Source organism: Rattus rattus, chromosome 7 (assembly GCF_011064425.1).
Source record: "Rattus rattus isolate New Zealand chromosome 7, Rrattus_CSIRO_v1, whole genome shotgun sequence".
Lineage (NCBI taxonomy): Eukaryota > Metazoa > Chordata > Mammalia > Rodentia > Muridae > Rattus > Rattus rattus.
Genome location: NC_046160.1, coordinates 45,046,698 through 45,064,689, shown reverse-complemented (window position 1 = coordinate 45,064,689; position 17,992 = coordinate 45,046,698). Strand labels below are relative to the sequence as shown.

The window sequence follows — 17,992 nt, the reverse complement described above, 5'->3', positions numbered from 1 at the left end:
TTCTTACTAGTTAGTTGCTTTTTTGTTTTAATTTTCATTTTTTGAGAGAAAAAAACTGCATAAGTAGAGAAGTGGGAAGGACCTGGAAGGGGGGAAATATGATTAAGGGTTGTAAGAAAAAATATATAAAAGGAAGAAAGCACAAAAGATAAATTAACAATTTAAAGACATTACACATATATACAATGAACTATTTTAATTTTTTTCATTTTTTTTGTTTTGGTTTCGTTGTTCATTTTTGCTTTTTTATTTTTATTGGATATTTTATGTATTTAACTTTCAAATGTTGTCCCATTTCCCCCCTCTCCTGCCCCCCTTCCCCCTCCTCCTGCTTCTATGACGATTTCCCCACTCCCACCTCAACATCCTAGCATTCCCCTACATTGGGGCATCAAGCCTTCACAGGACCAAGGGCTTCTCCTCCTATTGATGCCACACAAGGCTGTTCCCTGCTACATATGCAGCGGGAACGATGGGTCCCTCCATGTGTACTCTTTGGATGGTGGTTTAGTCCCTGGGAGCTCTGGGGTATCTGGTTGGTTGATGTTGTTCTACCTATGGGGTTGCAAACCCCTTCAGTTCCTTCAGTCCTTTCTCTAACTCCTCCATTGGGGATCCTGGGGCTCAGTCCAATGGTTAATTGTAAGCATCCTCATCTGTATGAGTAAGGCTCTAGCAGAGCCTCTCAGGAGACATCCATATCAGGCTCCTGCGAGGAAACGCTTCTTGTCATCAGCAATAGTGACTGGGTTTGGTGGCTGCATTTAGGATAGATCCCCAGGTGGGACAGTCTCGGAGACCTTTCCTTCAGTCCCTGCTCCACTCATTGTCTCTATATTTCATCCTGTATTTTGTTCTCCCTTCTAAAAAGGTCCAAAGCATCCACATTTTGGTCTTCCTTCTTCTTGTGCTTCATATTGTCTGTGAATTGTTTCTTGGGTATTCCAAGCTTTTGGGCTAATATCCACTTTTCAATGAGTGCATACCATTTTGTGACTGGGTTACCTTATTCAGGAAGATATTTTCTAGTTCCATCCATTTGCCTAAGAATTTCATGTAGTCATTGTTTCTAATAGGTGAGTAGTACTCCATTGTGTAAATGTACCACATTTTCTGTATCCATTCCTCTGTTGAAGGACATCTGGGTTCTTTCCAGCTTCTGGCTATTATAAATAAGGCTAATAGAATTGAAGATCCAGAAATGAATCCACAAACCTATGGTCACTTGATCTTTGACAAAGAAGCTAAAACCACAATGCAAAAAAAGAAGCATTTTCAACAAATGGTGCTGGTTCAACTAGAGGTCAGCATGTAGAAGAATGTAAATTGACCCATTCTTATCGCCCTGTACAAAGCTCAAGTCCAAGTGAATCAAAGACCTCCACATAAAACCAGAAACACTAAAAGTAGTAGATGAGAAAGTGGGGAAGAGCCTCGAAGACATAGGCACTGGGGAAAATTTCCTGAACAGAACACCAATGGCTTAGGCTCTAAGATCAAGAATCAACAAATGGTACCTCATAAAACTGCAAAGCTTCTGTACAGCAAAGAACACAGTCGTTAGGACAAAACAACAACCAACAGATTGGTTAAAGATCTTTACCAATCCTACATCCGACAGAGGGCTAATAACTAACATATACAAGACTTCAGAGAACCAAATAATCTTCTTTTTAAAAAAAATGGTGTACAGAGCTAAACAAAGAATTCACAGCTGAGGAATGCCGAATGGCTGAGAAGCACCTAAAGAAATGTTCAACCTCCTTAGTCATCAAGGAAATACAAATCAAAACAACCCTAAGATTCCACCTCATACTAGTCAGAATGGCTAAAATTGAAAACTCAGGTGACAGCAAGTGCTGGTGAAGATATGGAGAAAGACAAACATGCCTCCATTGTTGTGTGGTACCACCACTCTGGAAATCAGTCTGGAGGTTCTTTAGAAAACTGGACATAGCACTACCTAAGGTCTCAACTATACCACTCCTGGGCATACACCCAAAAGATGCTCCAACATATAACAAGGATACATGCTCCACTATGTTCATAGCAGCCTTATTTATAATAACCAGAAGCTGTAAAGAACCCAGATGCCCTTCAGCAGAGGAATGGATACAGAAAATGTGGTACATCTACACAGTGGTGTACTAGTTAGCTATTAAAAAAAAATGACTTCCTGAAATTCTTAGGCAAATGGATCATCCTGAGTGAGGTAACCCAGTCACAAAAGAACACACATGGTATGCACTCACTGAAAAGTGGATATTAGCCTAAAAGTTCAAAATTTTTCATTGGTTTCATTGAAATAGAATTGCATCATTTTCCTTTTCTTTCCTCCCTCCAGACCTCCCACTTACCCTCCCTCATTCTCCTACCATGCTCCCCCAATTTTCAAATTGATATCTCCTATTTCTTTGATTATCATTACATACATACACATGTATGTGTATATAACCTGAGTCCAAATAAAAACCAACCAGGTGATATACATAAGAATGAATTTTAAATTTTTAAAATAAAAAAATGAATCTTTAAAAAAAACACTCAAATATTACTCACTGCTTACAAAATTAACTTTGGTATAATATATTCCAGCAAAATAAATAGCATATTATCATGATGAGCCTAACCAATGTCTATATTTAAGTATCACACAAATGAAATGTTAAAGCATGATTTGGAAAGTTATTTCTTTGATCATATATATGAAAATATATGATCATATACATGATCATATATGAAAATATGATATAAACATTATAGCAGTGATTCTCAACCTTCCCATAACCCTTTAATACAGTTCTCATGTCGTGGTGACTCCCAACCATAAAATTATTTCCTTATGACTTAATAACTGTAATTTTGCTGTTATGAATTATAATGTAAATATGAGCTGTGACCCCAAAGGAATCACGACTCACAGCTTGAGAACCACTGCATTAAACAAGACTTTGCAATTGAAATATCAATACCAGGAAAACTCAGAACATGTCAAACACATTTTTCTCATGTTCCTTTGGCATAACCATGCCATCAAGGGTAAGCAAACCATCAATATTTAAGATATACATAATCAAAGACCTGAATCTATAAAAGACTAAATATCACTTCTTAAAAATTACTGGGTACCCAATGACAACAAGAAACCCACAAAGTCTGCTCAGAACCCAGGCGTTGGCTTCCATCGGTACTCACTGGCTATTCCTACTTTCCCCTGAAAAACTATGGAACTTAAAGCTTGTTAGCTAACAAAACCATAACTCTAAACCCTTGAATTTCAAAAACCTGTTTTAAATATCCAAGAAACAAACGACCAAAGACATCTAGACATCACATCAACATGGAATTTATCACCTAATAAATAGCCTTTCTTCTGAATATTTCCTCCAAAGAAATCACAACAAAACCTACACAGAAGTATTTATAAACCACTCTATTCATAATCACTAAAAGCTAAAAAGAACTCAAATTGTCCTTCAACCAGTGACTCAAAAGACAATCGCCATTGACAGCACAGAAGATATATATTGTAATATACCCAACAATTTGAAAAACTCTCAAAGGTATTAAAAGCTGGGGACGAGAAGCCAGACTCAAAAGGTTATGGAGTTTATGACTCCACATATGTGTCAGTATTGCTGGACAAAACTATAATGATAGAAAACTGATGGTGGCTGCCAGGTCAGCAGGAAGGGAATCCCCTCACCAAGTAATGATAAGCCTGTTTCCAAGAGTGGTCAAAGGGTTTTGTATCATGATTACGGTCACAGTTACTCAAACTTTTCCTTGTTAAAATTTATACACACCTATTCATCACAAAAGCCAATTTTACTGTATGATCATTTCTAAAGCAAACAGCACTTTCAAAAAGTCTAATTTTACCCACCCTTTCTGAAGAGGAACATTGATTATTACAATGTTATAAACAGCCATTTTAAAATAAAACTAGTAGTACTTGTTGATAGTGATAATAAATGTCAGCAAATCAACTGAGCTAAACTGTCAAACTTCTGCCAATGTTTAATCATGAAAGGACTCACCAAGTTCATTGAGACTCTGAGCAGCTTTTGTTATCTCCCTACTTCCTCCTTGCAGTTGTCCCTGGAGTCTCTTACTGAGATATAAGATGCGAATTATTCTCCGAAGCAAATCACAGGCAACCTATTCAAGAAACATAGTATTAAGAAAGTCCAGTAGCTCTATGAAGTGCATTGTGAAGCTTTCCGGTCTTTCTGGATGTGAAAAGATTTGTACAGCTTTTGTTTCCCACTGGGTACCCCAAGTAATTACATATCTTTAGGAAGAACATCCACAAGTCCATATTTAACCTTTATAACAAACCCCAACTTATCCCAATGGATTCAATTTGAGACTGAGATACTATGAGGTCAAAGATTCTAACCCTGCCCTAGACCGGTGGCCAGCCATTGTCAAATGCAAAGGTTCAAAAAGTCCCAACGCTAAGACCATGTTTCTATGCACTGAGATGATAATCTGTAGAGAGATGACCATGCATCAATTCTGGTTGTTGACATCCCCAGACGATGACTTGGCTGTGCTTGTCTTCCTACTATGCAAACACTCTAGTTTCTCTTGCCTCAATGTCTAAGTGAATAGCCTTTAAAACTCTCAATTTCACTAATCCTTAAAGGGTAAATTATCTTTATCTGCTTGGACTTTCCTAATAGGCTTTATCAATAAAATATAAAAAAGAATATTAGTTAAATAAAAAAATCAAAAAGCTATTACTAACTTTTATGTCTTTTCCTAGTTCTTTTTTCTTTCCCAAATGTAACTGTGGTTTTAAAAAAAAAAAAAAAAAATTCGGTTGGGGATTTAGCTCAGGGGTAGAGCACTTGCCTAGCAAGCTCAAGGCCCTGGGTTCAGTCCCCAGCTCTGAAAAAAAAAAAAAAAAAAAAAAAAAAGAAAAAAAAAAATTCAAATGTGTGTGCATGCTCTAGTGCAGAAGCTGGGTGCAGAGCATTGCTTTGAGGAGAGTAGGGCAATACTCTCCTCCGGCCTCCACAGTGATAACAAAGCAGAGATGATCATTGATCTATGCTGCTCAACTCTACCATCTTTGAAGAGGCCCAGGGCTACATGAAAAGCAAGGGCTTTTTACTAAGGAAACCCTAAGTATATCGCTAAAAAGTAAAAAATCCAGGGGCTAGGGAAAATAACTCTGTTAAATGCTTGGCACACAACTTGAAGTCCTCAGTCTTGATCCCCCAAACACCATCAACTCATAAAAATCTGGGTACCAGCACTGTGGAAGTAAGTGGAGTCAGAGGGGTTTCTAGGGATCTCTGGTTCTTGCTAAAGGGTTGAGCTCCAAGGACAGTAAGATCCTATCTCAAGAAAATATGGTGGAAAGGGATTGAGAAAGGCACTCGACACCTCTAGCCTCATATGCACATATATACATGTGCACATATCTGCACATATATGTGCAAAAAATTAAAAGCTCCAAGAAAACATCACTAAACATCTAGGTATAAGTCTTTTATCAGTAAATATAAAACATACTACTACAACCATCCCAGCCATACTCATCTACTCACATAGAACACACACATAAAACATACAGTCAGAGGCACTCAAATAGTAAACAGATTTGCTTAACTGCTTCTCATAGTAACTACATAATAAATAAGAATTTTCACCTAGAAATTAAATATTGAACCTATCTATCATTATTTATTTATTTAATTTATAGGAGACAAGATCTCACTATGTAGCTCTGGCTGGCCTGATACTTGCTAAGTAGACCAGGTTGGCCTGAAACTCAAAGAAATCTACCTATCTTCTGCTTCTCGAGTGCTGGGATTAAGGCATGCACCACAACAGCCAGTTTGAAACTCCATCGTTTAATTAAATGATACTTTCTAAAATACAATAAAAGCAAAATATAAAATTTAGAACATAAAAAGCAATGCTGAAAAACCACCTTCATAACTATGCTCTCAGCTAAACAACGAAAATAACCACGATTACCAGTTCCTCGGTTGAGAAAATTGGTTTGCTTTCTTTTTAATGTATGTATTAGTTTTGAGGATGGTAGCAGGGCCGCCTGAGCTGAAGCTCGCTGTGTAACACAGGCTTGCTGCACTTCTTCAAGCCCCACCTCTACCTTTCAAGCGCTAGGGTTCCAGGAAGAAATTCCTACTACCTAGGACTGCCCAGAGCCTGGCAGAACTGGCATGTTTTGATGAACAATGTGGAATCTAGACTCTTTCACAACCATTCTGAGACACTAAATACTTCACAGGGAGAAATACCAAGCATTATTCTAAATCACCTAAAACTATCCATCGAAAAAAATCACTCAGTCCTGCCCTGTAAAGGGAGTGCCTTCAAACATAAGCTTCAAGTTCCATTCTAACACTTCCTTCTTAATCATCTTACTCACTGCCCACTACATAGCAAGCTCCATTCCTGCATGGACTGCCTCAAGACAATTCTTATCACATACAAATTTGCACAATGGTCTCTCAATAAAATATTTATCTTCTTAAAGGTAGTTTTCAATACTCAGCCCTTTTTTAATAAACTTTGGTCCCTATCCACTTACAGATTAGTTAAATTTTCCAATAGCATTAATAAAAATCCTCATTCAACAAGCCCTACCTAACCTAAAAGCCATTAATTTTCACCAATTCCCAACACATCATTCCCTAAAATCACTTTCCTAGTAGACTTTCACAATCATAAACCACTGTAATCTGCACTTACAGACTTACAGCTAAATGCACTTAGAACCAGCACACAGAAAACCAGAGCGTCAGCCACCACACTCCGCCACATCACTATTCATCTCTTTATTCCACCTGAGAGAAACCTGAGTCTCTTTTTATGGCCATAACTTCTGTAGTGAAGAGTATAACTAAGCCTCGGTCTCGCTTTGAGTGGAATGTTTTAGCAAACCCTTTGCTATGTTTGGGTCAGTCAGTAGAGGCTGAGAAATTGTTATGAGACCATTTGAACCTTGAAGAAGGTCTCTCTCTGGAAGGTCTGTCCTTGGTGCTGTGTGAGAGCTTGCAGCTGCACCTGACCTTGGTCCTGAGACACTCCTGGCAAACCTGGAGTTCTTACTGTTGATTATGGCAGCCATGGTAAAAGGGACTGAGATTGGTGTGGGTTGTCTGCTCTGATGAGCAGCAAAGGGCAAGATAACTTTGGCATCTGGAACCTTTCCCAGCCCCACCCAGTTGATCTTGTATGGTGGTTGGATAAAGTAACTGGAGTGAGCTAGCTTGGGGTCAGTCCAGCCTGAGAGGCTGTAGCCATCTGCTCCTTCAGAAAACTGACAGCTTAGCATTTTGGTGATTTCTCCTTCTATTGCAGCATCTACGACCAAAATCAATCAATAAACTTTGTTATCTTTATCCATGGATTTGTTTCTGAAATAAATCAACCTCTCCCTCCCCTCCAAAATGAAATAAAATTCCAAAAAGGCAGGTTTCTTAACATCCGCTAATGATGGCTGGTGGAGAGGGGACATTGTCAATTTTGTGGGGTTACCTTTTCCATTATGAAAATATGTATTTAACCATCATGAGAGACTCTGGTTTCACTGTAGCTTTAATCCGTATTGATGCCCAAATGGAACACTTTGGCCAGTTAAAACCTCTAAGAGTGAGCAACTGCACCAGTCTACCTAAATCCAAGAGCTTCCTCACTCATGATCTACAGTTTGGGTTAAGGTGAAATAACTGGTCCCCAAAAATATTTCTGAATTGGCTCTGAAGCTCCTTTGTCACAGACCTGGAAGTTATGGTGTCTGGTGTAAATATTTCAAGATCATTTTATATATTTTATTTATTTCCTTCCTCCAAACTAGAATCAAAGATTTCTCAAAGAGACCTTTGTTTCTTTTAAGAAGAAGCAGAATGTCAGGATCATTCTGGAACTAGGCTTGCTCACTGCTGAACTTTTCTCATAGACATGGGCAGCAAATGTCAGAACTAAAATATGGCATAAATATTCATTTGATTCATTCTAGAATACAAATAAAACATTCTCAGATTAAAATTGTGCATATACATGCATACAAAATGTACATATATAAGGCTTATGATATTTTAAAATTAAGTTAAAATATCTCAACTTCATACTGATACTTTCCAATTCAATTCAGAACCAAAAGTACACAGTGCTTAACCTATCTTCCATCTTGTATCTTTTATCTTAGACACTGAACGCTGTGGCTCTTAAGGACACAGGAAATAATACATTTAGAATAACATAAAATAATTCCTTTGTTTGGTTACACAACATACAAAAAGCAGTATCTAATTACAAAGGCATTCATACCATATGAAGAGTGAGTACTGAATGTGCCTAAATTTTGTATGTACCATCATCACATCTTTCCCAGTTAAATTCTATTTCTTTAACAAACCGTATAGTTAATTCCTATACTTTATAGTCCTTTTTAAACTCAATTCTATGCTTATTACAAGTCTTTACAAACTAGACATCAAGAACTAGACATCAAAAAAACCCAAATACTCCCAATTTAAAAATGAGGTATATACATAAACAGATAATTCTCAAAAGAGGAAACTCAAATGGCTGAGAAACATTTAAAGAAATGTTCAACATCCTTAGCCATCAGGAATATGCAAATCAAAACAACCCTGAGATTCCACCTCACACAGTCAAAATGGCTAAGATCAAGTCAGAATGGCTCAAGTGACAGCACAGGTTGGGGAGGATGTGGAGCAAGGGGAGCACTCCTCCATTGCTGGTGGGAATGCTAACTTGTACAGTCACACTGAAAAATCAATATGGCAGTTCCTTGGACAATTGGTAATCAATCTACCTCAAGACCCAGCTATGTTATTCTTGGGCATATGCCCAAAGATTGCTCCCTTCTCACACAAAAACACTTGCCCAACCATAAGCATAACAGCTTTATTCATAATAGCCAGAAATTGGAAGCAACCGAGATGTCCTTCAGCTGAAGGATAATTAAACAAAACGGGACACACTTACGCAATGAAGTATTACTCCACTGTTAAAAAACAATGACATCATGGAATTTGCAGGCAAATAGATGGAACTAGAATAAAATCAACCTGTACCATCATCATGATAGCGCACGTCCTTATACCCAGCACTTAGGAGGCAAAGGCAGGCAGATCTCTGCGAGTTTGAAGCTAACCTGGTTTAGAGAGTAAGTTCCAGGATAGCCGGGATACAGAGAAAAACCCTGTCTCAAAAAACAAATGAGGAAAACTGGGAGCAGGAGAGGTGGTCTTCCCCAGAGAAAAGCACACCAATTGGTTGCCCAGTGCCAAATGGCCAGCCCCCAAAACATTCATATCTGACATTATCTGGACACAGCAGGTGATATTTAGGAATATGTATGCACATAAGAATACATAAATGCATGCAATAACAATGAAAAAAGAGGCCATTAATTTGAAGGTAAGCAAAAAAAGGAAGAAGGAAAAGAAAGGAAACGGAAGGAGAAACGTTGTACTTAAATTCTAATCTCAAAAATAAACAAAAAAAATAAGCCCCAAACTAGCACCAAGTCTCACATCGGCATGGGTTTTTGTGGCTTCCTGTCCTAATTGCTCCATATGCTATTAGATCGTTTACAGAGCGTGACAGTTCTCATTCCCTTCATGGTCCATTCACTTGCTCAGAGAACAGTTATAAAGCCAGTAAGGTAAATTCATACCCTTTAGCAAATGAAGGTAAATAGAGCTAGAGAGACAACGCAGTTGGTAGACAGCTTGCCCAGAATGCACAAGGCCAGGGGCAACAGTGAGAAGTGCAGGCTGGAGGAATTCGAGGGTAGAATCAGCTACAGAGTAGGCTCAGGTCAACTTGGGCTCTGTGAGCCTTCACTCAAAAAAAAAAAAAAAAAAAGTAGAAATAATTTGATAATATCAACTAAAAGAAAAATATTCATATATACTTTTAAAATTAAAAATAAGATTTAAAAGCCAAAACATATAGGATTTTAAATTTTTAAAACTGAAAGTAACTCAAAATTATTTTTAAAATTTATGAAGGAATCCTATCAATAAACTTGATTGTATATTTTAAAACAAACAGATAGTTTTAAAAACATAGGAATGTTGAAAGTTTAAAACCTTAAATTTTCATTGATTCTTTAAAGTTTAAATGCTCAATGTAAAAGATTATAAGCTCTTCAAACTTTTTCTGAAAAAACTAAAGCAATTCATAAGAAAACAATATTACTAAAATGAATTAAGATAAAGATAATCCTTGGGGTGATAATTAAATTCAACTGAAGTATTCATGTATATAGATGAAGCCAGAATCTTCTACTTTAGGGAAGAAAAGGCTTTCTGGGAAGAGACTGAAATGGAAGTGGGGGCAGGAGAGAAAGGTATAAAAAGATACTTTCTTCTAATTGGCGACATAATCATAGGAATTTTATTCTCAAGGCAAAAATGCCTCATAGCTATTTCCTTCTTGCTTTCCTATACCACATACACTTAAACTAACTTGGAACTCAAGGAAGAGACAGATTAAACAAGAACATCAGTTTCCGCAGTGTTTAAAATGTAAACACAGTAAACAGAGTAAAAATGATTAAAAACCTCAGCTCAGGAAGACCCCCAGGACACAGAACAATTTAAAGGGCAACACATTGCTAAGACAAACTTCCCTAGCATAGGCATTATTGAGGCTTGGTTTGATGTGCAGGCTTCTCAAGCCCCTTTAACTACTTCCCTTCCTCCCTCACAGTGATCTACAGCTATCTGTCTCATTCAATCATCACTCTCTCTTAGGCATCCCAGAGTGTGTAAATGTACTGACATGCACTCTGAAACATATCTGTTTCTTTTCTTTTTCTAGCCATTAGACATGTCCTTTCTTCTTTCTCATGTTTAGGGAAATATTCCCAATTTTACAAAGAACCTTCTACTTGGGTACCCAATTTCTAACTGGGAACAATTTAATTTATAGTATCTTAAGAAGTTGATTTCCCTTAGCACTACTGCCCAGCATCAATACAAATGAAGACGCCAAGACCACTGAAAATAGGTCTTTAAACTGTAATTCTCTAGCTCAATCTGCTCTCTAATGGAGGGAGAGTAGTGGAAAATCTCCTATGTCCAGGCTCTGACATCCAGACTAGAAACTGAGAAACTGCTTCTAGGTCTGTATGACTACCAGATATACTGAGTAACTCCCATCCCCACACAATACCTTGTCAACAAACTTCCTGTACCTCTGCCACACCTACTACAAAGACACAGAAGCCAATGGGACTACCTACTATCTCCTCACTACCTCCCATTGGCTCTCTCCAGACTCTTTCCCTCCTCTCCTTCCCTCTCCTGACTATTCCCACAGGAAATAAGTACCTTTTCCTCTCTGCCCTCCAGACTATCCATCTAGCCAATCTCAGAGGATACTCAGTCAAACAGACTGAGGTCAGGAAACAGTCAACAAAACCCAATCAAGGAAATCTGTTCTCATTACAGGACACATTGAATGGAGATGAAGACAGTACCAGGATATATTCCCCCTTTACAGTGGCAGACAGGGTTCAATTTCAGGAAAATTTTGGTGGCTTTTCATGAATCCATAATTGATTCTGAAGGGGCTCTGGCCAGCTTGATCATGGCGGTCATGCCCCTGGCAGACCTTGCTCTTCTCCTCATTTCATCTACCTTGCTAAAAATTATTAGATTACATTCTCAAAGCTAGTTGCCAAGGTCTATTCACTTATTTGGCCACTTCTTCCTGCTGAGGTGAACTGCCAATGTTCAGCTATCAAAGTATTGAAGTATAGCAATCAAATGATTCCTTTGGATGACCTAATTAACACACTCAATGAACAATTAAACACCTCATCCTAATGTGGAATTACCCCTTGTACCTTTATAAATTGCCATTCTCCTATGTGCCACGTCTGCCTCTTCCCTAAGAGGCAGTCCTTTGACCCTCCAGGACAAACACCCCTGCACTCTCTCCCTTGGTCCCTTTGCCTTCGCCCTTCTCCTCTATCTCCTCTCTTACCTCTCAATTCTCTTGCCCACTATTCATGTAAGGCAAATATATTACTGCATTCTAACCAATTCAGACAGAAACCTCTCTTTTTCTCTTCTTAAAAATCACACAAGCAAGGTCACTTGCTGCCGGGTTTCTAGCTGAGTCAGAAAGCAGCCTCGCTAACTGTTCTTCCCCACTTAACAATGGATCTCTGTGAAGACATATATTTGGGTGTGGTTTGTGCCTAATTCTGGAACTGAATGGGAACTATCGATGTGTGGGTATCTCCTTCCCTTATGAATATCCATGCAGAAATACTCAATAAATTCTCACAAACTGAATCCAAGCACATATCAAAACGATCATCCATCATGACAAAGTAGGCTTCATCTCAGGGATGCAGGGATGGTTCAATATATGGAAATCCATCAACGTAATCCACTATGTAACCAAACTCAAAGGAAAAAAAAAACACATCATCATCTCATTAGATGCTGAGAAAGTATTTGACAAAATACAACACCCCTTCATGATAAAAATCTTGGAAAGATCAAGAATACAAGGCCCATAATAGTAAAATCAATATACAGCAAACCAGTATCCAACATCAGCTTAAATGGAGAGAAACTGGAAGCAATCCCACTAAAATCAGGGCATAGACAAGGCTGTGCACTCTCTCCCTACTGATTCAGTTTAGTACTCAAAGTCCTAGCCAGAGCAATCAGACAACAAAAGAAGGCCTAAGGGATACAAATTGGAAAGAAAGAAGTCAAAATATCATGATTTGCAGATGATATAATAACAAAATTAAGTGACCCCAAAAATTCCACCACAGAACTCATACAGCTGATAAACAATATCAGCAAAGTGGCTGGATATAAAATTAACTCAAAACAAATCAGTAGTCTGCCTCTACTCAAAGGATAAACAGGCTAACAAAGAGATTAGGGAAATGACAACCTTCACAATAGTCACAAATAATATAAAATGCCTTGGTGTGACTCTAACCAAGCAAGTGAAAGATATGTATGACAAGAACTTCAAGTCTCTGAAGAAAGAAATTGAAGATCTCAAAAGACAGAAAGACCTCCCATGCTAATGGATTAGCAGGATTAATATTGTAAAAATGGCCATTTTGCCAAAAGCGATCTATAGATTCAATGCAATCCCCATCAAAATTCCAACTCAATTCTTCATAGAGTTAGAAAGAGCAATTTGCAAATTCATTTGGAATAACAAAACATCCAGGATAGTGAAAACTATTCTCAGTAATAAAAGAATTTCTGGGGGAATCACCATTCCTGACCTCAAGCAGTATTACAGAGCAATAGTGATAAAAAAAACTGCATGGTATTGGTACAGAGACAGGCAGGTAGATCAGTGAAATAGAATTGAAGACCCAGAAATTAACCCATCACCTATGGTCACTTGATCTTTGATAAAGGAGCTAAAACCATCCAGTGGAAAAAGGATGGCATTTTCAATAAATGGTGCTGGTTCAACTGGAGGTCAGCATGTAGAAGAATGCAGATCGATCCATTCTTATTACCCTGCACAAAGCTCAAGTCCAAGTGGATCAAGGACCCCCACATAAAACGAGATGCACTCAAATTAATGTAAGAAAAAGTAGGAAAGAGCCTCAAACACCTGGGCACAGGGGAAATTTTTCTGAACAGTACACCAATGGCTTATGCTCCAAGATCAAGAATTGACAAATGGGACTTCATAAAACTGAAAAGTTTCTGTAAGGCACAGGACACTGTCATTAAGACAAAATGGCAACAAGCAGATTGAGAAAAGATCTCTACCCATCCTACATCCAATGGAGGTTAATATCCAATAAACACAAAGAACTCAAGAACTTAAGACTCCAGAGATCCAAATAACCCTATTAAAAATGGGGTAGAGAGCTAAACAAAGAATTCTCAACTGAGGAATACCAAATGACTGAGAAGCACTCAAAGAAATGCTCCTTAGTCATCAGGGAAATGCAAATTAAAATGACCTTGAGATTCCACCAGTCAGAATGGCTAAGATCAAAAACTCAGGTGACAACAGATGCTGGCGAGGATGTAGATAAAAAGGAACACTCCTCCATTGTTGGTGGGATTGCAAGCTGGTAAAACACTCTGGAAATCAGTCTGGAGGTTCCTCAGAAAATTAGACATAGTACTACCTGAGGACCCATCTATACCACTCCTGGGCATATACGCAAAAGATGCTCCAACATGCTCCAGTATGTTCATAGCAGCATTTATATGATAACCAGAAGCTAGAAAGAACTCAGATGTCCTTCAACAGAGGAAGTGATACAGAAAATGTGGTACATCTACACAATGGAGTACTACTCAGCTATTAAAAACAATGACTTCATCAAATTCTTAGGCAAATGGATGGAACTAGAAAATATCATCCTAAGTAAAGTAACCCAATCATAAAAAACACATGGTATGCACTCACTGATAAATGGATATTAGCTCAAAAGCTCAGATTACCCAAGATACAGTCCACTGTCCACATGAAGCTCAAGAAGATGGATGACAAGTGTGGATGCTTCAGTCCTTCTTAGAAGGGGGAACAAAAATATTCATAGAAGGAAATACGGAGACAAAGTTTGGAGTAGAGACTGAAGGAAAGGCCATCCAGAGACTACCCCATCTGAGGATCCAGTCCATACACGTACAGCCACCAAACCCAGACCATATTGCTGATGCTAAGAAGTGCATGCTGACAGGAAACTAATATAGCTGTCTCCTGAGAGGCTCTGCCAGAGTCTGACAAATACAGATGTGGATACTCTTAGACAAAATTGAACTGAGAATGGGATCCCCAATGGACGAGTTAGAGAAAGAATTGAAAGAGCTGAAGGGGTTTGCAACCCCATAGGAAGAGCAACAATATCAACCAAGAGCTTCCAGGGACTAAACCAGCATCCAAAGACTATACGTGGACAGACCCATGGCTCCAGCTGCATATGTAGCAGAGGATGGCCTTGTTGGGCATCAATAGAAGGAGAAGCCCTTGGTCCTGCCAAGGCTCGATGCCCCAGTGCAGGGTAATGTCAGGGCTGGGACTCCAAGTACAGCATCACATTAGGGAAGCCTCAGTAACATGTGATATGGCAGACAGGAGGAAAGAATACTTATTGGATACAGAAGCTGCCTTACCTATTATAACCCAACTCATCGGCCATTTGCCCGCTGCTAACTGCCCAGTGGCAGACACGGGTAAGCAGCCTAAGGGAAGATGATTTCCTGCTGGGTAGGAATCTCCTTAACGAGCTGGGTATTTCTATCTCCCTGAAGGAAGAACAGAGGTATGAAGCTCAAGAAGAAGGAAGACCAAAGTGCAGATGCTTCAGTCCTTCTTATAAGGGAGAAAAAAATACTCAAGGGAGGAAATAAGGAGACAACATGTGGAGCAGAAACTAGAAGAAAGGACATTCAGAGACTATCCCACCTGGGGATGCATCCCGTATACAGATATCAAACCCAGATACTATTGTGGATGCCAAAAAATGCTTGCTGACAGGAGCCTGATATAGCTGTCTAAAGAGACTCTGCCAGAGCTTGACAAATACAGAGGCAGATGCTTGCAGCCAACCACTGGACTAAGAATGGGGTCCCCAATGGAGGCGTTAGAGAAAGGCCTGAAGGAGCTGAAGGGGTTTGCAACCCCATAGGAAGAACAACAGTATCAACCAACCAGATACCACAGAGCTCCCAGGGACTAAACCATCTAAAGAGTACACATGGAGTCACTCATGGCTCCAGCAACATATATAGCAGATGGCCTTGTCGGACATCAGTGGGAAAAGAGGCCCTTGGTGCTGTGAAGGCTCGATGCCCCAGTATTGGGGATGCCAGGGCAAGGAGGTGGGAGTGGTTGAGTAGGTTTGCTATCCCACAGTCAAAGCTCTGACCCATAATTCTTCCTGTCTGAAAGAAATGCAGGGATGGAAATGGAGAAGAGTCTGAGGAAAAGAAGGTCCAGCAACAGGCCGAAAGTGGGATCCAGCTCAAGGAGAGGCCCCAAGACCTCACATCATTACTGAGACTATGGGGTGTTCACAAAAAGGGACCTATCATGACCGTCCTCCAAAAGACCCAAGCAGCTGAAAGAGTCAGATGCAGATATGTGCACCTAACCAATGAACAAAAGCTGCTGACCCCTCTGGTTGAATTAGGGAAAAGCTGGAGGAAGCTGAGGAGGAGGACTACCCTGTAGGAAGACCAGAAATTGAAATTAACATGAACTCCTGAGATCTCTCAGACACTGGATCACCAACCAGGCAGCACACACCAGCTGAGATGAGGCCCCCAACACATGTACAGCACAGGACTCCTGGGCCTGGGTTCAGTCAGAGAAGATGCACCTAACCCTCAAGAGACTGGAGGCCCCAGGAAGTTTAGAGGTCTGGTGGGGTGGGAGGGGTGGGGACATCCTGTGGAGACACGGGCAGGGAAGCCCGAGGGGGAGGCGGAGGGGAGGGGCAGGTATGGGATGCGGGACAGTTGGGGGGGGGACTGGACTGGGAGGGGAATAAAATCTGGAGTGTATAAATAAATAAATAATTTAATAAAAACGAAACAAAAATCCAGCACCACTTAATGATAAAACTCTTAGATCAGTGATATCAGGGATATATCTAAGCAGAACAAAGGCAAGAAACAGCAAGCCAATAGCCATCATCAAATTACATGGAGAGCAACTTAAAGCAATTCCACAAAAAACCAGGGATAAGGCAAGGCTGCCCACTCCCTCAATATCTACTCAATATAGTACTTGAAGTTTCAAGTAGAACCAAAAGGCAACTAAAGGAGATCCAGGGAATACAAACTGGGAAAGGAGGAAGTCAAAGTATCACTATTGACAAATGATATTATAGTATATATAAACAACCCCCAAAATTCTACCACGGAACTCCTACAGCTGATTAACAACTTCAGCAAAGTAGCTAGGCATAAAATTAACTAAAAAAATCAATACCCCTCCTATATACAACGATACACAGGCTGAGAACAAAAATCAAGAAAACAACATCCTTCACAACAGCAACAAATAATATAAAATACCTTGGTGTAACCTAGCAATTTAAAGACCGGTATGACATGATTTTCGAGTCTTGAAATAATTCAGAGAAGATATCAGAATATGGAAAGATCTCGCATGCTCGTGAATCACTAGGATTAACATAGCAAAAATGGTCATCTTACCAAAAGCAATCTACAGATTCAACACAAGTCCAATCAAAATTCCAACACAATTCTTTACAGACCTTGAAAGAATACTCATAAACAAAACCAAAAAAAAAAAAAGAAAGAAAAAGAAAAGGAAAAAGAAGAAGAAAAAGCCCCCAGATAGCTGAAAACACACTGTACAATAAAAGACCATCCAGAGGAATCACCATCCCTGATTTCAAGCTTTACCATAGAGCAATAGTAATAAAAACTGCATGCTATTCATATACAAATAGACAGGTTCATCAATAGAATTGAACAAAGCCATACACATTGGACACTTGATTTTTCACAAAGAAAACAAAATTATACAACGGTAAAAAAGAATGGTGCTGGTCTAACTGGATGTAGGCAAGTAGAAGCATACAAATAAATACATATTTGCCAACCTGCACAAAACCCAAGCCCAAGTGGATCAAAGATTTCAACATAAAGCCGGATACAGTGAACCTCACAGAAGAGAAAGTAGGGAATAGCTTTGAACTCATAGGTTCAGGAGACAACTTCCTGAATAGAGCACCAATAGCCCAGGCTATTAATAAATGGGCCCTCATGAAACCAAAAAGCTCTATGCAAAGGACACTGTTAACTGGACAAAGTGCCAGCCTTTGGAATGGAAAGTATTTTTACCAACTCCACACCTGATTGAAGACTAATGTCCAAAATATATAAATAACTCAAGAAACCAGATAGCAAAAAAAAAAAAAACACCCAAATAATTCAATTAAAAGTAGAGTACAGGGGGCTGGAGAGATGGCTCAGCGGTT

The 17,992-nt window shown here is 39.2% G+C and overlaps 1 protein-coding gene across 1 annotated transcript in view; it reads right to left on the bottom strand.

Annotated features, from left to right (window-relative positions):
* The window catches only part of Cog5 (component of oligomeric golgi complex 5), a 290,729-nt gene that overhangs the window by 254,007 nt on the left and 18,730 nt on the right, over nt 1-17,992 (bottom strand). Inside the window, exon 6 of the mRNA XM_032907620.1 lies at nt 4,041-4,161. Coding sequence (XP_032763511.1) covers nt 4,041-4,161 — 121 coding nt within the window. The remainder of the gene's footprint in view (nt 1-4,040; nt 4,162-17,992) is intronic.